This window comes from Varanus komodoensis, unplaced genomic scaffold, assembly GCF_004798865.1.
Source record: "Varanus komodoensis strain SLA01 unplaced genomic scaffold, ASM479886v1 scaffold50, whole genome shotgun sequence".
In the NCBI taxonomy this organism is placed as follows: Eukaryota; Metazoa; Chordata; class Lepidosauria; order Squamata; family Varanidae; genus Varanus; species Varanus komodoensis.
The window spans coordinates 75,635-95,546 of NW_025336088.1; the positions used below are offsets into that span (position 1 = coordinate 75,635).

Here is a 19,912-nt window from a genome sequence, read left to right on the forward strand (position 1 = left end):
AAGAAGCAATCCCATCCTTCCTCTTTGTGAGAGCCCTTTAAATACTTGTACAGTACTATCATATCTCGCCTCAGTCTTCTCTTCTGGAGGCTGACCATGCCCAGCTCTTTCAATCTCTCCTCACTGGGCTTTGTTTCCAGTCCCCAGATCATCCTGTTGCCCTGCTCTGAACCCTTTCCAGATCATCTGCATCTGTGGTATCCAGAACTGGACACAGTGCTCCAGATGAGGCCTAGCCAGTGCCGAGTAAAGGAGAACTAGAACTTTGCGTGATTTCGAAGTGTAACTTTGATGAATGCAGCCTAAAACAGCATTGGCCCCTTTTGCAACCACAGCACATCACATCACATTGTATAGGAAGCTCCAGTGTGGCTTGTTTTCCCTAGAACTGACAGTGTTCTTGATAGATGATCACACCCGTTATGGCTATGGGACAAACTCCATCACTGCTTGGTGCTTCTACAGGTTTTCCATGGGAAACAGCAGGAAAGCTAGTTTTCCCCACCTTCCCACCACCATTTGACCACAGCACCAGGGAAAGGGGGCATGGCAGAAGCTCCCATCACTCCACTCTACTGATGAGTAGGCTCAATGAGTGTTGCCTGCCACCAAGCCCAGCCAAAAGGAGGAGGAGGCATCATGGCCACTGCTGACTCGAAACAGCAGGTCAGGTTGATAGGGATGATCCTGGCAGGGAAGGGTTGTTTGATATTGGTCTCCTCCTCTGGAGAAGACCCAGAAAAACACAGCTCTTCCCAACTCTCTTGCCACAGAAAGCAATGAGGGTGCTTACTGCTGGGCCTCTTCCAGGCACCCGCAACCACAGCAAACGCTGAGGGGCACGCTCTGCTGGGCCCCCTCCATGGCAGGCTGAGCAGACTATGCTGCAGCCACCCCTGTGGGCAATGTGGAGGCAGGGGGACAAGTGGTAATGGACTCAGGAGGAGAAGCTGGTACAGGCTGTCTCCAGGTTGCAATCTCAATCTTATCCCCACAACAACCCTGTGAGGTAGGCTGGGCTGAGTGCTTGTGACTGACCAAAGTCACCTAGTGGACTCTGTGGCTGAACAGTGCCTAGAACCCAGATACCCTGAGTCCCAGTCCTACATTCTTAACTAATGCACCACACTGGCTGTAGCCTGCATTTCCACCTGCAATTTAACAGGCAACAGTGAAAAAATAAAGATTCAAAACAATATTAAGAAAAATATGAGATAAGCACAGATCCATTAAAGCATTTAAAAATGTATCAAGAAAAGAAAAAGAATGCCCCAAACCAACAGCAACAGACCAGCTTATTTGTTTGAGGCATACCTGAATAAAAATGCCTTTGCCTAGCAGCAGCAGGACAAGCGAGAAGTGGCTAACCTAACCTCTCTCAAGCAGGGAATACCAGGGCCTTGGACTGGACATGGAGAAGCCCTCTGTTGTGTCCCCATCACATGTGGGAGTGCCTCCTCTGGAGGTTTTAAAATCTGACTGGGCTTATATGGCAGAATGCAGTCTTTCAGGTAGCTCAGTCTCAGGAGCTTTATCCCTTTTTGAGAGTCTCATCACTGACTGTTCTAGTGCACTCTATCCTGAAGACAATCCAGAAATTTAATCCAGCACAAAACACCACAGTAATAAAGGCTGAAAGGCTAGAAGGCACAAACATGGCCAATTCATACTGAACCACCTACACTTACTTCCAGATCAATTCCAGGCTAAATTTAAGGAGATGGTTCTGACTTTTGAGGACCGACATGGCCTGGGAGAGAGCACCTCACCCCACATGAGCCCTCTCTCTCAAGATCCCCATTCCCTGTATCTTCCAGTGTGCAGCTGATGTTTCCCATGAGGATGAAGCACAAGCTACTTTCTTGGGCTTGTCAGTGCCTTATTCAGAGCACTAAACAGCCAGAAGAGAGTGCTGCCATCATCCTCTGGCCGAGTGGACGAGCCTCCAGGAGCAACTGCATCTCAACAGTCTTGCAAAGTCAACAATTTGATTTGCAGGGAAGTACCTTGAAGAGCCTGTAGGCATAGACATCATTCATGTCTATGTTTATCATGCACAACATGTTTTTGATCTCTTTGAAACTCATCTTGTTGTCTTTGTTCTTGTCAGCCCGATGCAGGATGTCATGGATCCAGATAGAACCTGATGTAAGGAAAGTGCAAAGGAACTGGGAGGCCCCAGTCTTGGAATGTAAAGTCTCCCTCTGCCCCCATTCCAACAGGATAATACTTGTTACAAGGGAATACAGAACATAACAAGATGGTGAGTGACCAAGATACCAAGTCCTATGAAAGAGTTGGAGCATGCTTAGCTGGGAGGATGATAAGCATCCTCAAATATCTGATGTAGCAAATTTGCTTTCTACTGATTCAGTAGGCAGGAACCAAACCGTGAGGTTCAACTTAAAAGAAAAGGAAAGAACTCCCTGAGAGCAGCAGCTGTTCAAAAGTGGGCCAGACTGCCTTAATGGTGGATTAGCCTTCATTAAATACTTTTCAAGCAGCAGCTGCAGGGTCAGAATGCTTTAGCAATGGATTTGCTATATTGGCAGAAGATTAGATTAGATTAGCTTTGAAGTCCTTTCCAACTCTGTGATACTATTATTCTAATTATAATGAATGATTATTTACTATCCAATAATAATGCACAAACAAGTCATGGATTTAAGCTAGCTCTGATCCCACTCTTGGGATGCCTTCTCCAAATACAGTTTTAAACTTTGCTGTTTGGGACTAGTCACTTTCAGTGATTCAGCAAAACCCACCTATGGAGGAGTATAACTACCATTCTTGAAGTCTCTGATGGCTTGAATAGAAAGGATATTGCTCAAGTTTTTCTCGCTGGCTCATGGCTTCAGCTCTGGCCATCAATTTTGTGAGTCCCCTCACCCACTGCTGAGCTTCATCCACATTCTGAGCAGCAAGATCCAGGTTTTTTCGCTTGCCCTTGAAGACGATGGTGAAGCACTGCTCCTCAGGGAAAGAGCCACCAAATTTCCGATGCCCCTCAGACTGATAACCTTCACGTACACTTTCAATGTGCAAGATGGAAACTGAAAGACAGGAACGTGGGAAATGCATATGAAGATCAGATACCGCAGAAAGGAGAACTCGAGATTAAATTACAAGCTATGCTAGGGGTCCCAAACCACTGAATTCTTATGACTTTCCAATAAAGTATTATTAGATTGCCATAACCGAGCTGGAAAAGACCATAGTTCAGTCACACAGCACTCATACAGCATGCAAAAGGACCCAGGTTTCAGGTTCAGTTCCTGGCACCTCCAAATACAGCTGAGACCCTGGAGAGACACTGCCTGACAGTAGGAGCAGTACTCAGCAAGTTGGACTCCCAGACTGACTCTGCCCTGAGCCCCTAAGCTAAGTCTGAAGAAGACTTCACTGTCCCGGAAATTCCAGAAGGCACCTTGGCCAACGAAAACAGTTGACAGAGGTCTGTAAGGAAAACAAGCTAAGGAGGCTGAGGATGGGGAGCTCCTAGTACAACCAGCCAGAGGGCATTACGCAACTGGTATTCATTTCCACCCCCCTATATTTCCATGGCTCCACTATAGTTTATTTCACTTCTATTCTAATTGGTAAAGAATGGCTTTACTTCCAAAGTTGTTACATCTTTTTTCTAAATTCTGAAACTCAGAGTTTAGTTAATTTTATTATTGTTCCTCTATTATTATTGTTTGACTAAATTCCAGTATACAGTGGACCTCATAGGGACTTTCATGGTGTCCCATTGTATATGTATTGGAAGGATTATTATATTTAGAAAAAAGTAATTTAGTTCTTGTTTTCATTTATGCTGAGATTCCTGATGCAAAAGTACAGTGGGATGCAGTTTCCAGGAGAACAATTTATGCTGATAATGCATTAAAGAAAATGAGTAACTGATACTGGGTATTGGATGCTTGTTCTGGCTTCCTCTGAAGCCCAGCTGAAAAGATGTAAATCCAATCAACTACTTTTTTAATGCAAAAGTTACAGACAAGCAGACATTGCTTTAGGCTATAGGCAAACTCTCCATAGAGAAATTCCATACCAGGACTACTGAATTCTGGTTAGTTTCTTAAGTTAAGTATCATTAAGAAAGTTGCCAGGGAACTGATTCTAATTTATACAACACTCCCTATTCAAGTCAAGTGGTCTACTAGGTTTTGCATCCAATGTGGGTCTTCCACAGGGTGGGATCACTGGCTGCCAATCTCTTGGATAGCCATACTCCACTGTTGATATCTCACTCTTGGATCTCTCCTCCTTCCTCCTCTTCGTCTGAATTCCTATGGTTTCCAAAGGTCTAGGTTGACCTCTACCCAAAAGACTAGACAGCAACCAGATGGCCTCCACTCTCTCACTACTATTCCCACTTCTCTTCAGGTCTCATGCCATTGATGCCTTGGCAGCATCTTCCTACTCCCCTTTGTCTGACTCAGAACCAGCTCCTATGTCATCTTGGGATGCATCTTCACAGATGAGGGCACCAATTTCTCCACTGGGGCATGATGGGACACTGTGACTGCCCCAATGTTAGCAGCTTTCAGCACTAATGTCCACTCTGAAGAAATTAATACATAATAAGTCCTGGTGTACAGCTCATGCCTGGCTGAATAAAATATAAAGTTTTTTTCCATGGGATACATTGATCATCACATGGGCTCTGGTTTATGTTTCAATGCCTCCTTGGTAGAATTAGTATTAATCTTCCTTTCAATGCTCAAGTTTAAATCTCCTACTAGGATTATTTTTCCTTCCTTAAATTCAAACAGTTTCTGAAGTACTTCTTTCAAAAACTTAAGACAATTCCTATTCGGACCATAAACAGAGCACACCATTAATTTTTCCCCTTCTGATGATCCTTTAATGAAAATAAACCTACCATGGGGATCTGATGCAAATAGGAAGTTACATCCCCTACCCCCAATTTATGGCTACTTCCCTTGATCTAGAGGAGCCTGAGGTTCAGGTCCCCAGAACCTGGAAAGAGCCTTATTGACTATGAATGACTCTTATAAGAATGTGATATCTAGGCTTTCTTTCTATAAAATGTTTTGGATTTTCCTTCTCCTAATGGGAATCCCCAGGTCCCATACATTAAAATATTTTGAATTATGTCATTTTTTTTCCTTTTCCTTTATTTTGGCCCTGGAGAGGTGGTTACTATATGGCCCCACTTAATGAACACAGTGCTTCCTTGATGTACTCAGACAGACAAGAAAACATGCAATTGTCTACAATGGAGTGGAGAAACAAACATAGCTAAACCCAGCATTATTCTAGAAAGAATCCCCTTTTCCAGATCTGTAACCCTAGATGGGGTTAACGCTAAAGCAAGAATTATTAGGAGGCAAAGTTACTATTCCCTTTTTTCAAGTCAATGCATAACATATATTACAACTGTTAAACATTTGGCAGCTGTTCAGTGCTTGATATTAAAAAAAAACCCTGAAACATTGACTTCACTTTGATAGAGTAAGATGAGGAATGTCCTTGGTTCTTTTCCCCTTAAGCAGCTATTCTCCCATGCTGGCATTTCCTCTGTCGTCATCTTCTGTGTTCAGACAGATGTGCAAGAGAAATTTCCTGGCCGTCCAGTGCAACAAACTAATTGTGGTAGTGTCATCCATTTTAATGGTGAGTTTAACTGGGTGTTCCCTACTGTAGTTTATGCACATAGATCAAATCTTTTCAGTACGCTATTTAAATGCCTTTCATCTTTGAAGAGTATCAGGGCTCAAGTCCGGAAACACTTGGACTAAATCATTTTCCTATTGACATTACATGCTCAGCCTGGATCCTGCCAATATAGCTTCTTCATCTGTCTCATTGTTGAAGCATGCAATGATGCCACTTCGCTATCATTGCATACTCTCACCGCAGATTTAGCCTGCAGAACTTTGTGAGCTTGTGCTGCACCCCTTCTTTTTATGTTCACTTCCAAGAAAAGATCTGCTAGCCAGCTTTACAAGAATTTGAAGCAGATTACGGGATCAAAATCTCAGATTTAGGTGGCTGCTATAATTTGTAAAATACTGCATTTTTCTGTCTTTAAGTTGCTTCCATGTATAGGATGCCCACTTTTCTTACTTATCTCTGAGTGAGCGAGCAAGCTGCTGCTGCGCACACGTGCCCGCTGCCTTGCTGCCTCCCCACACACGCGCCGGCACCGGTCTCCCCCACAGTGCACCCACGCCCGCAATCGCGCCAGTCTCCCCCCCAACGTGCCTGCGATTGTGCCCGCCTCCCCTCCGTCTGTGCCCACACTAGTCTCCTCCCCAGCGCACCTGCAGCTCTCTTCTCAGCCCCCCATGTATAAGACGCCCCTCCATTTTTAGGTAAATATTTTGAAGAAAAAGTATCATCTTATGCACGGAAAAATACGCTATATCTATTCCCCTTGCAATGCTGCATTAGATCCTATTAGTTTCAGTGCTGTGTTTTATGTGTGGGAAACTTAAGACCATAGCTGCACTGGCTCTTCCCCTTAAGGTGCGAGGCCTATTTGGTTTGGATTTTCAAAGCTTGGACAGTAGCAGACCATTCTTGCCCCAAGCCCCTTAACTGTTCTGCAGCCATAGCTCCTTGCTTCTCAAACAATCAGTTCATTTAGCTGTCGTGTTAGACTAATAATTTGTATTAGAGCATCAGGTTAATGCAACATAGCAGTATGATTGTGTCATTCCCACCCAGCCCCATGAGAGATGGGAGCTAGTGGCTTGAACCCCACCCAAGGATTTATATTTCAACTCATTCCCTTTTCGGTGAACTGAACATTTTAAACCCTTTCCCCTTAGGGATGATCTATACCATATTGAGAGTTCCCCAGTTCCTCTTGGTTACCCACAAGAAGTCAGTTTAAATTAGCAACAAGCTGAAAGCTTTTTCTTCTTTAATATATTTTATAGTATTTTATTTAAGCATACAAAAATGCCTTTACAACATGCATTATACTTCTTAGTTTTATGTAACAGTTTGCAGTGATAAAAAATAATAACAACAGCCAGATATGTGTTGCACAACATAATCATCGTGCAAAAACATAAGGAATTAGACATCTTTGTTTCTGCATCCCTTCCCACATTCAGAGGAGTCTGTATTTGAGACAGTTTTAGTAGCATAATGTACCAACTATGTGCTCATTTGAATGCTGATCCACATAGAGGCTGAGACTAAAAGTAATGGCCTTTTCTGCCATATTGTTCACCCCTTCTCTCCTGTGATTCTTTCCTCAAGATCGTTTCCCCAACTTTTAGTCCTTCCACTTTTCTTGGTTTTGTGTTCAGTTAAAAATGTAAGCCTGAGCAGTTTTTTTTAACACTATGGGACTCTCTACTAATTTCTTCCATCAAAGAGGGTGGGCTTCTTAGCTTGCTCTCCTGAATTTCTACTGAAATAGCCAATATATTATCTGATGTAATTGCAGTAGTCTGCCAGGCTTTGGTAGTCTTTCTTTTAACTGATTGTCCATTCACGGTTTCTTCTTGGTGTTAAGATTTTTCTAACTGATATATAAACTTCAGAGTCTTCCCACACACTGTCTAACAGCCTACCTAGACAATAATGGGCCCGCTTCAGACAGGTTCCAGGGAGTTATTTAGTCTGGGGCAATCAGTACGCTTAAAGGGCCAGACCAGGCTGTGGGGGACTCCTGAGACACTTGTTCCACCCACTCTTGTCCTCCTGCAGGTGTCCAAGGGGACCATGGAAGGACTGAGTGGGGCAGGAAATAAGGATCACTTTCAGCCAGAGTAGAACATGGTTGGTCCCCTTCCTGGCAACGTAGCTTCCAAGTGGCACTTCTGGCACAAGAGGCAGAATGCAAGCAGCAACCCTGCTCTGCCAGGACTGGCAGCAGAGGCACAGGATAGGAATGGGGAACCCAAGCTGCACTCTGCTTGGCCTGCTCTGGAGTAGACAGAGCAGAGCACGGCTTGTGTGGCCGTAGTCCACAGCCCTTTCAGCTGCAAGCCACACTCATATGTGGAGCTTCTGACAGCCCTCCTCAAGTGAGACTTGGGCACCTCAGGGTGGTTGTCATCTGCACTTGCCCAGAGCTGATTAGCCAGAGTGCTGTATGCCAAGAAAGACAGAAAAGAAAAAAAAAGACCAAGCTGCTGTGTTGCAGGTTCAACTGGGTTCAGATGACATAAGCCCAGAAGTGGCCTACAGGCCCTGTTGCATGGTTTATAAGCAGCCCCATGGGAAGCGCATCAAGTTCAGACAACATGCTAAGCCACCTGGGCTTATAAAGCTAGGTAGGTTACCCAAAGAATGTTTCACTTCTAAGGAACTGTTTCCTTTTTCTTCAAGAAGCTGCAGACTTTCTTAAAGACCATCATTCTGCATGACAGTGCAGAAGCGTTAACCTAGGTGCAGGATACTTTTATGACGACCATGAACATCATGTCTATGTATTTTTTTAACCCCTCTCTCAGGTTCACCAGGTCAGTTGCCTTGTAGTGCTTCCGGAGGAGGCGTTATTCTAGAACCTCTCTGCCACATGCACAGAATTTCACAGGGCATCCAGGCAACACCTTCCATTCATAACCTCCTATGTTTCCCCACCACTTCTTCCGTTTTTGCTACCACCGAAAGCCTCCTGAGGGAAGAGGAAATACCTGCACAACACATTCGAACCAATAGAGCAAATTACTGTCCAGAAGCACCTTAGACTCAAGGAGCAACATGTTCCCTCACAACCAGCTCATTGTACTGAATACACCCATATTCTGCCCTGTGCTCATACCTGTGGCACTTGGTGCAATACACTGCACAGCCCCCACACTCTTCGGGGCTTTTTGTCTACAGGACTTCCTGAAACCTTTTCTTTGAATACTCTCTGAATACTCTTTTTTCTTCTAAGCTTGTGCATTCGCCCACAGCTATTCCCGAGAACATCTCTCCCAAGCCCTCCAAAAAGCCCCTTTCAATCGAATAACACTGCCACTCCCCCTTTATTTATTCATTATATTTCTATCCCACCTTTCTCGCACTGTGGAACTCAAGGTGATTCCCAGGTGATCTCCCCTCCAAACTCAGGCCAGCCCCAGACCTGCTTAGGTACAACATGGGAGGAGAACCATGCATGCTACCTTGAATTTCTTGGAGGAAAAATGTAATGTAAATGTAATTAAATAAATCAATATATTGTAATAAATATATAAATGTCAATATATACACTGTGTCCAGTGAGGTATCTTAGGCTGAGAGATAATGAAGCAGTTTGCATGTCTCAGCAGGACATTGTGGCTTAATTAACCCACGTTTTCTAGGGACACACGCAGCACGTTCACCATGGCTGATCTTAATAAACAGCCCAGAAACACTCCATTTGTAGGTTATTAGTGTGGCATCTGAACCAGAAGAGTTATGGGGCAAACAAAAACCGATGGATTAACTCTGAATTGTTTAACCCATGCCCAAGCCTTGGTTGTTTAATCAATGAACAATCCACAGTTTCCCAGTTCATAAATCACATTAAAAACCTTGAAATGGGGCAGTGGTGGGTTGTTTATTCAAATTGGAAAAGCTGTCATGCCATTCAAACATTCTGCACATCCCAATAAATCATGAATTAACCCTGGCCCAACATCACTCAGTGACCTTTATGACCAACTGGTATTCAACAGTATCACCAAATTAGCACCATGGGGGGGGGTAACTTTTACTGCACATGAAAGCACATGCCCAGTTACAAAATTGCATGCACAAGCTCTTAAAGGCTGAGCAAAACATTAAAAGTGCATAGAGTTTCCTCTCCCAAAGAAAGTTTTCACATTCCTTTCCACGGCCTAGCCCTTACTAACTGCCAAAATAAAACAAAAACAAAAAGTGTAAGAAAATAAATCCACACCTTTGCCCACACCACACCTTATCTTGAGTGGGAATGACCCAAATGAAAGAGTGATTTAAAGTTTAGGCTACAGTCCAGGATGTACAAGTACAAATATTTCCTGCTTCATGCAAGACTGAAAGACACTAGGGTGTGGAAAACTAGTTTAACAGTTAACAGTGAGCAATCAGGAAGTCCTCAATTGAAATCACAGCTCTTTTCTGAATTCATTCAAGTTGACTCTTTGTTGTTCTTAGCTGCAACCCTACAGCTGCAAAATGGAGATAATTCTAACCTATTGCCCAGGTTGTTGAAAAGATTACTAAAATAATGTGCATGAATAATGCACACATGAATGTAAAGCATTATGGCCACCATCCTTCATGCTCCCTACCTATAGCAGTTGGAGGGGCTGGAAAACTTTGCAGAAAATACAGAAAATTAATTTCCATATGAACTTTCCTTCCATATGCATTTTCCTCCTCCTCAGTTCTCCAGGTGGCATCCCAGGAGACACAGCAGGGAGGAAGGGCACTCTTCACTTTGACAGCCATGGTCGAGAGAGGAGTTCTGCTTTCTGCAGCTGTTAAGCAGTCTCTGCCGCAGGAACAGTGCTGATGCCCTAAAGCACAGCAGAGAGGACAAGCAACTGGCCAGATATCCTTCCCTCCAGTTTCAAAGGGGACTGCTTGAGCAAGAGAGGTTGTCTGATCCATGCTCGTGCAAAAGGGAGAGGAATCAGCTGCACAATGCCATGGAAAAGAGCTGCTGCCCCTTCACAAGCACTAGAGCAAGGACCCTCCTGCATCTGAGCAGTGGGGTGAGACGTTGCGGGGCAGGAGCAGCAACGGTGTCTGGCTGAGGGCTATGCACTGCAGTGCATCCCCACAGGGCCACTGCCCTGTTTGCATGGGCAGCAGGGTGAGAAGCAGCTGAGCAGGGGTGAAATGGGCAAGGGACTGGGGACACCCTCTGACAACCCAAAGCAAGAAGGTCGGCAGCACAGAAGGATGAGCTGGGACATGCAGCCCTACCCAGCTGCTTTCTGCCCTGCTGCTCCCATGGGAGGGCCAGCAGCACAGGGGATGCACTGCAGCATGCCACCTCCAGCCAGGATCTGCTGCTCCTCATCCATCGGCTGCATACCGAGGGACAGAGGAGGGCACGTCTGAGCATCGCTGCTGCCTAGCGGATTCTCACCCCTGCTGTCAGCTTGCAAGGAATGGCATGAGAACTGTTGCTCCAGTTCATCCAAAAGCCTGCTTTAAGGTGCCTACATTGATATACAAAGCCCTAAAAGTTTAGGGTTTATCTGAAGGAATGTCTCCTCCCATACATTTTTAATCTTGTAAACCATTCTGAGAGCCAAATTGGCTATGGAGAACAGTGTATAAAAGCTTGTAAAAATGAATCAATAAAGCACTACACCAGTACCTTGCAGTCACTTCCTACAAAAAACAGTGGAAAGAATTTTGTTTGCTATAACAAAATCCAGCTTATCCAGCAAAATCCCTGAAGGCAGTGCAATGTTAGTAAAAGGAAGGAAGCAGCTAAAGCAAACTGATGTAAAGGAATTCAAAACTGCACTGAGATCTGGATACAACTGTTGTTTTCAGCAGGCAATCAGCTGCTAATCTAAAAGGGCGCTGAAATGACGTAGGAAGGAAAGATGTTGTACAATCACGTGCTCATCTGAAATCACCAAGACTGTGGCTTGTGACTGGGCTCCTGAGACTGAATAAATCAGCAGTCACATTGCATAGTTGCTAAGAACTGATATGGCCATTACCTATAAGGATGCCCATAGTGGTAATGGAGGTACTTTGCAGGAGCCAATGAGACTCAGAAATCACGTCACAGAAAGAGATTTCAGGGGATCTTTCCCCCAAACACCCTCCTGAAAAGGCATCCCCAGTGCCTTTCCATAGGAGGTCATGTTATGTGCATGTGTGGTTGCTGCACGTGAAGTATAGCATGTCTAGTTACAACAAAACGGAGATGGAAGTCTTGTGGCTCTCTGCTGCAGAAAGACTCTTACAATATCAGACCCTTCTGTACCGATTTCAGTGAGATTATAGCTTAAATGTGAATTGATGCCTTTTCGATGAAAATAACAACATTATTAAGCAGTTTGTAAGCACTATTGTATTTTTTTCTGGTTGTTCTCGTCTAATATATCTTGAAATTCTATTTTAATTTTGGTTTTTTATTTTTTCCTCCCCCACCATATCCTGGAGGAAATGGTACCCTGATAAAGATCTTGTAGATTGGAACATTATGGAATTTGCTCTCTCGGTATTTTAATACCCTTGCATTCTATCCTGTTTCCAAAGGGATCAATAAACCCTTTCCAAATGTGACACAAAATGCTGGGCTTTTTATTACCATTCATTTATGTAAGAATAGATTTATTATCTGATTAAACTGAATGGGGCTTTGAAGCCCCTATGACATACAACCAGAGGCTGCACACAATAAAGCCTTGCAGAAGATGCCCTGATGCCAGTTTTGTATTTAATCGTTTAATCCCAGGAAAGACAATGTCTAATACGCTGTGCCAGCTTTCAGGCAAATTGAAAAGCAGAGACAGACTAACAGAGTTGCACCCACAGTTCTTCCATTTTACTACAGAATATTCTCTGCAGCTCCAAACAGGCTTTTAGGATAGAAATGTTAATCAGTTGCAGCACATGCTACTCAGTATCTTATCCCAAAATGGTGAAATCTCTCAAGACATTAGACCAAATGGGAAAGAATTCCACAGTGTTAGAAATCTCTGAAGACATCAGACCAAATGGGAAAGAATTCCACAGTGTTAGATGGAGGGAAAATACTTCTTACTTTCTGATCCCCATTAAACAAGCCTCAGAATAAACATCTTTAGAAATACAAACATACCTAATGCTTATCTCACTTTCATAAAGGTACTTTCCCCTGCTAGGTTTCTTGTGTCATAATCATGTCTCTTCAAAAGAAAGCTACCCTCCGGTTCTGCCCTTTGGAATCTTCAGTGTTGGACTGTCTGAGAGTGCTTCTAGATTAGACGTTCATTATGCCATTGCCCTGCATCAGTCACAGAATGTCACAACACTGTTTCCCACTCATCAGTCTTCCCTGTCTCCCTGTTTTTTTCTAACAAGTTTCCTCCTACTGCAAAAAATCAATTAAGGAGAAAAATATGGAATAGCTGCATGACACCTTCTGATCAGTAGCACTAAGAGCCCTCTGTCTGAAAGCACCCTTAGCCAAGGAAGAGATCCAGCTACTAGAACAGGCAGCACTATTTTCTAGACATTTCATCTAGGTTTGCCAGCTCTAGAACCTGTAAAATAATTCCACACCTGGGCTGTATTCAACATGCTAAACAAAAAAGTCCACAAACACCTCAAGACTTACAGACATGTTTAGAGTGAGCCTTTTTAAAACGTGTCTCAAACCAAATAGTCATCCCATCTTCCTGAAGCCGGTACAGCCTTTGTTTCCGTGGCTGGTGGGCCTTGACTTTCCAGAAAAGGGATCCCTTCAGTAGCACCTTGATGTCTTCATCATTTGCCAGGCCTGCAAGTTAAAAAAAGAAACCCTCAGGTGGCAGGTATAAAACTGACAAGGTACTCAGTGCAGACTTTCAGTTAAAAGAAGACAATTCTATTCACCAGTGCTTGCTGCAAGCCAGAACTCAATCTTGGAACCCTGTTTTGAATAGTATGAATCCAATTCAGCAATAAATTTTGGGAAAGCTTAGGGCGAAATAATTAACCATTTGCCTACAAATGTCTGTCAGAACCAACAGGGACAAAAGTACAGATCTGTCCAAGGTAGGTACGTCCTCAAGTTGTAAAGCTGTGGGGTGGTTTGTTAACTGCCCCAGGAAGTCACCATTGCCTGGCTCGGACAATACAAGAAACCATGATGTGGGGACTTGACTTTGCAGCCTGGAGCTCATGGATATTACAACTCATCATAGTTTAAATAAGCCATAGTGGGCTGTGGCAATCATACAAACTAGGTCCAGTCCTCAGTTGAGCTCTGCCAAATGAGCTATGCTCCCCACCGAGAGGCACTTCTATGCTTAATCTTCAAAGACAAGGATTAAACAATGCTGGTTATATTGGGGTCTGACTTTAGTTGCTGTCCTGCCCTTCCAGATTCAATTCAGTTCAATGCTGTTCAAGTCACTCTTCACAGAGTTTCCATGTCTGAGCAGCAGAAAAGGAGAAGAAAATCTTGGACTATATTTTTATGTAGTGGATGTGGTGTTCTGACAATCCTGATCAATCATCTGCCCAGATGAATTATTTTCTGTGCTTCTTGATCAAAACACAGTAGCAATTCTGCTTTTGCAGTAGCAACTTGTCTGAGAAAAAGGGCATTTTGTGCATGTTTGAAAACATTGAGATGCACACAAAATTTGTTAAAAAAGCACAATGTTGCAAACTCAATGTACAATTGAAACTAAAAATAAAACTGAGCCTTTGGAAAATTTTGGGTATCCAAAATCAGTGTAAGAATAGTCAAAACAGTGTATTTTGAGATTTATCAAGAAAGAAAAATAACATTATTTTAATGTGTAACAAGAGTGACAGAAGTTCTCCATAGTTTGAAAGCATTTTATGATACTATGTGTCAGATAGCATAAAATACACGCATACACAGAGAGAAAGAGAGTGGGGAAGAGAGAAAGAGAGAGAACTCAAGACCTAAACCCTTCTGGGGGACAGCAATATAGAAAAGGGATTTCTAGAAGTGTCAGTGGGACCAGCAACTTCATATGATAGTGTGGAGTGCATATGTTCAGGATTCCAGCCAACCAGCTGGGCCCACTTCCAGGATATTCCATTTCCCCTTCTCCCCATCCATTATCCACATATTTCCTCACCAAAAGACACTCTGCATCCTATCCCATTATTTTTATTGGTCTGCTTTGGAGTTCCCCTCCTATGAGGCTGTTTTTTTCCGTAAAAAATGTGGAATTCTGCAAACCTTTGGATTCCCCCAGGCCTGCTGAATATCTTTCTCTTCTATGGGGTCAACACTGTTTTGGCTGCGGGAGTGGAACTTGAAGAATTTATTTGTGAATGTAAGCTGCCTTGTGCTCTCCTTTACCAGAAAGGTGGAATACTAGCTGAAGAAAATAATAATATTTAGTATTTTGATATAATGACACATACCTCAACATAAGTAGCTCCCTCAGTGTTGTGTTCCTTCAGAAATTATGGCTATATTTATGCTGTTGTTTCTCTCTATGACTTCAGCCTTTTTTCAACACTGCAGCTTGATTTTCTGGGCAGAGATTCGTGACAGCATTATGCAACCACCTCCCTTAAGAAAAAAACAGTTGCTCAGAGGTTGTCCCACTCCAGGTGGACAACAGAAGCTGAAGCACAATATAATTCAATACCTCTAGCTGTCTTCATTCTAGGGAATAGCTGGAGTTGCTTTATTCAACTTGCTGGGAAGATTGCTGAAGTGTTAACGATCTTAAAACAGTACAGTGCATCTTACTTAAGATGTGCATAATGTTGAATAACTAACAGAACAATTCAGTGTGGCTATTTGTAATCCTCTGAACATGGAGGACCGTGAGCATCCAACTGAGGACAGAAGCAGCATGAAGGAGAAGCTCAACTCCATATTTCCCTACCCTGCAAAAGACTTAGATGTCTGCTTTCAACTAAGTCCTTTGTGCCTGCTCATGAAGAGGAAAGAATGAGGTGCCCACAGGATACCTCACTCCCCCTCTCCCCAGCCCCAGAAAACCCACCCAATCTTGGTTCTGATGTCACATGGCTGGCTTGGTCTCCAAATTACACTAAGAATGGCACTCTAGGGATTTAAAAATGTAAAGAAGCAAAAAACAGTTACTGAATTAAAGCAAACACATAAGCAGATTCACAACTAATTCTGGGCAGCCAGCACAAAAATATTTAACAAGATGACGAGGATGTAAAAAGGAAAATTCTGAGTTAAAACCACTTAGGCCATTATTTTAAATTAATTAAATTAATTAAAATTAATAAGACAAGTATTTTCCCAATGTGAGATTTATAACTCCTTGAAACAGGATCCGAGTAGGTACAAGCAGTTTATTCCATACAAAAAGCGTTTGCAAAGGCTGGCTCAATGCCTCAGTAGTCTGAGAAACAAAGAGCAATCTTTTACTGTTTACAAGAGATTTTATACATTCCTTTCCCCAATGCTCAACACTATCCCCGCTTCGCCATTGGCTGGTTACTAAGAAGTCACAATCTTCCCCATCCGCCTATATCATACTACCTTAATATGTTCCCCCCTCCCGCTCATACATCCCATGTTCATGCTAATGAGCCTATTACCTATGAGAGGTGTGTCATTTACTATTTATGAACCTATTGCGCATGCGCAATACCTTCTAAGAGGTCAACAGGCCGAAGTGGCCTTGAAAATTCCTACTTGATGCCACGATGTTTCTTAAATCTTGTGGGGAGGATGAGATAATGAGAACAGGCCTTTATTCATTCTAAAAGATACAGATTCTACACTTCTTAAGAAAGAACAATCCTTCACTCATATTTTAAAAGATACAGACTTTACACTTCCCACACCAAGTAAAAAGTATATTTAAAATTTTCACTTATCAATGAAATATTGTGAAAGGCATACACAACAAAAAGTTGTCTAGAAAATAGTTGTAGGTTTAATTGGCAAATGTTGAGTAAAAAATTATTTTCTCAAAGGTATGATTAACAATTGATATTTCAAAGGTATAGGTCAGGGGCCTCAAACTCGCGGCCCGAGGGCCAATTGCCCGGATGGGCGGGGCACGGGGAAGGGGCCCTGCGGCCTTCAAAGCGCCGGCGGCACCCGGACTGGCCGCGGGATGAGCGGCACACCACCACCGTGGTGGTGGAATACTTGATGTGGCCCAGCCTCACCCAGACTCTACTTCCAGCGGCCCCCAGGTAAGTTGAGTTTGAGACCCCTGGTATAGGTCTAAACAAGAGGCATCCAACCTTTTGGCTTCTCTGGGCCACACTGGAAGAAAAAAATTGTCTTGGACCACACATTAAATACACAAACACTGATAAGCAAAAAAAAAAAAAGTATGCATAATTTTCGTGATACCTGTCACCAGAGAGAAGCAAAAAAGTCCTCACATAATCCTAATTATGTGGCGCCCCATTCGGAGAGTCTTTTAAAATAATCAAGCAGATCCAAAGTTTGTGATCACTAATAGAGAAAATGAACATATCTAAGTAATAAAACTTCATTGATCTTTTATTTTTATTATAAAAGTAAAAGAGGGCAACATAAAACTAGTGGGATATTTGACATTGTATTTGAGAAACTAATGGATCAATATCTGGTTCGATGGAAGTAGTTGCAATTCTCAGTGAGTTCTCAAGGTGCTCATCAGATATTCTGGTTCAAATTTTACTCTCAGTGTGTTTCATTCTTGAAAATAGTTGCTCACAAATGTAGGTGCTTCCAAAAAGCGAAGGCATGAATAAAGCATGACTGTGAAGCAAGGGATATTTGTCTCTGGGACGATAGGTCCTATAAAAGTCCATGATCAATTTTTTCTTTAAGTTGAATGTCAGATTGGAGCTCTATACATTCCATTTGAAAATTGGCAGGTAACATATTTATGTCAACTGAAAATGGAGTTGCAAATATACCAAAATAGTGCTTATTTTCCCAGAAATCTTGAAATCTGTTTTCAAGTTCTTGTATCAAAGAAATTCTTGTATCCTCTGTGAAAGGAGACAGAGTACCTGAAGGAGGGCCTTCTCTGCAGTGGTGCCCCGACTTTGGAACACGCTCCCCAGAGAGGTCCGCCTGAGACCGTCATTATATGTTTTTCGGCGCCAGGTTAAGACCTTTCTATTTAATCAATAAGTTAATATGTTTTAATATTGAATTTTACTGTTGTATTTTTATTAACTTCCAGCCAGAGTAGGTTGTCAATTTATTTATGCTGCAAGCCGTCCAGAGAGTAATTGAATGGCATACAAATTTTATAGATAGATAGATAGATAGGTAAATAAATAAATATCAAATCGAAAAGGCAGGCTTCATATTTTTTGCTGTCCACACGACTGTTTTTAGTCAATGTGTCACACTGTATAAAATTATTTGCAACGGTAGGTTGAAAGATTATTGATAATAGCTGCATTGCACTCACCAAGTCACCATGAGCACATGTAACTTTTGATGGTGTAAATTTGACTGTCTGCGCTTGGAAGATAACACACTGGAAGCCACAGACTGCCATAAAATTAAAGGCATGCATGTGTACAAATACTGAGAGCATAGGTACGTTTATTTTATGTGACACTGCGGCATGTGTACAAATACTGAGAGCATAGGTACGTTTATTTTATGTGACACTGCGGCACAACATTGTCGTCTACAAAGTTCACAATGGAGAACTGTGAGATCGAGTTACCAAAAAAATTGCAAAAAAATATCTCATAATGTTTTAAGTAAGTTTACAATTTTATATTGGGCCACATTCATAGCCCTTCTGGGCCACATGTGGCCCCCAGGTTGGACATCCCTGGTCTAAACCTTTCTGTATGTTTTTCTAAAAGAATGTTTAATAATATATAACTAAGACTGTGAGCCCTAATTAATGGGAGAGTAGATAACATTAGCTATAATTTCTGCACAAAATATTGTAAATATGTGTTGATTTTAGGATGTGGGAGCTTCTTCTTGGAAGTTCACCAAGCCTGAGTGCCTATCAGTGCATGGCCAATTCAGCATTAATGGAGAACCTGGTATTTATAATGAAATCTCTCCTTTTTAAGCTATCAGGTTCTAAAAGTCCAAGAACAAGCAAGGTTTAAGAAATACTAGAATCACAGAATAGTAGAATTGGAAGGAGCCATTGGGTCCAACCCCCTGCTGTTGCTTACTATTCCCTCTTAAGTTATAACGATTTAAACATCTTTAGCAAGTTCTATTTAACAACAGGAAATGTTTTATGTCATTTTTTGCAGCTGGAATTTTCATGTGACATTACAAGTATGCATCTAATAAAAATGAAAAATGGAACAAAGATTTTTTTGATCCCAACCCTAACCTCATACTATTGTAAGTACAAAACCAACACTGAAGCCACAAAACCAAACCTGTATCTCAAGTCCAGCACCTGTGTTTACAAGTCACTGGCCAAGAAGCATGCCTTGTGTTGGATGTCCTACATGTCATGCAAATACAGTCACTACCAAAGGCCAGGAGAGTTAGAAGTTAGGGAGGAAAGGGGAGTAAGAATGTAATGCCTGAGAAAGTTCCTCTATTCAAGCCCCCACAAATCAAAATGGTGAGCCTTTCTCTAGGGATGTGTTCAGACATCCCTAAAATTCCCCGAGAACTAGGACTATGAAGGTATTGTGCAGTCATTACATTTTTCTCTTCTTTAAATACATTTTTGCATTAAGAAAAAAGGAGGAGGAGGGTGTGCAGGTGAAACATTGGCAGATCACAAGAAAAAGATGGATCTGCTGCAAATTTCCATGGATGAGGAGGGGCAATGGCATGATCAAAACTTCATCTGGATGATCATAAGTTCAAGCTTCTCTGATCTGGGGTGCTTCTAGTCAGATGGAAGGGCCCAGCTCTAACGCACAAAAGACACTGTGAAGCTATTATATCTTTTTACCTCAATGGATTTTTATGTAACAAGAGAAGACAGAAAGAAGCGGCAGAGAAACACGAGGGAGGTATAAATCAAAGATGCCATTGTCTGAACCATCTAGTAAAATCCTGTGAATGAGGCTGCATGATTGCACAGTAAAAGCTTTACCTAAAATCCCCCCCCCCCGGAGCCCTCCATATATTTTGGACTACAACTGGGGGATGATGAATTGTAACCCAACATATTTGGAAAGCACTAACTTGGGGAAAGCTAGTGTAGTTACTAATAACAAAATGTTTCTCAGTTTAGTCAAGATAGATTTACCACACCCCAGCACTGAGTAGCCTGTACATAAACATCAGAGCAAAAGGATTACAGAAACAGTCTTTATTTCTCTCCTCACCCCACCAAATCCTACATCATGAAAAATTCATACATATGTGCTCCAAATT

At 42.4% G+C, this 19,912-nt stretch overlaps 1 protein-coding gene across 5 annotated transcripts in view; it reads right to left on the reverse strand.

The window, feature by feature from the left end:
• Positions 1–19,912, reverse strand: part of PLCD3 (phospholipase C delta 3) — a 47,700-nt gene that overhangs the window by 24,216 nt on the left and 3,572 nt on the right. For 3 of the 5 annotated variants that reach the window (XM_044447032.1, XM_044447031.1, XM_044447035.1), the window contains exons 2-4: positions 13,238–13,399; positions 2,825–3,053; positions 2,007–2,136 (exon numbers count right to left, since the gene is read on the reverse strand). In XM_044447032.1, coding sequence (XP_044302967.1) covers positions 2,007–2,136; positions 2,825–3,053; positions 13,238–13,399 — 521 coding nt within the window. Of the gene's footprint in view, positions 1–2,006; positions 2,137–2,824; positions 3,054–13,237; positions 13,400–15,009; positions 16,004–19,912 lie in introns of those variants that run through there. The other 2 variants (XM_044447033.1, XM_044447034.1) reach the window with 2 other exon arrangements.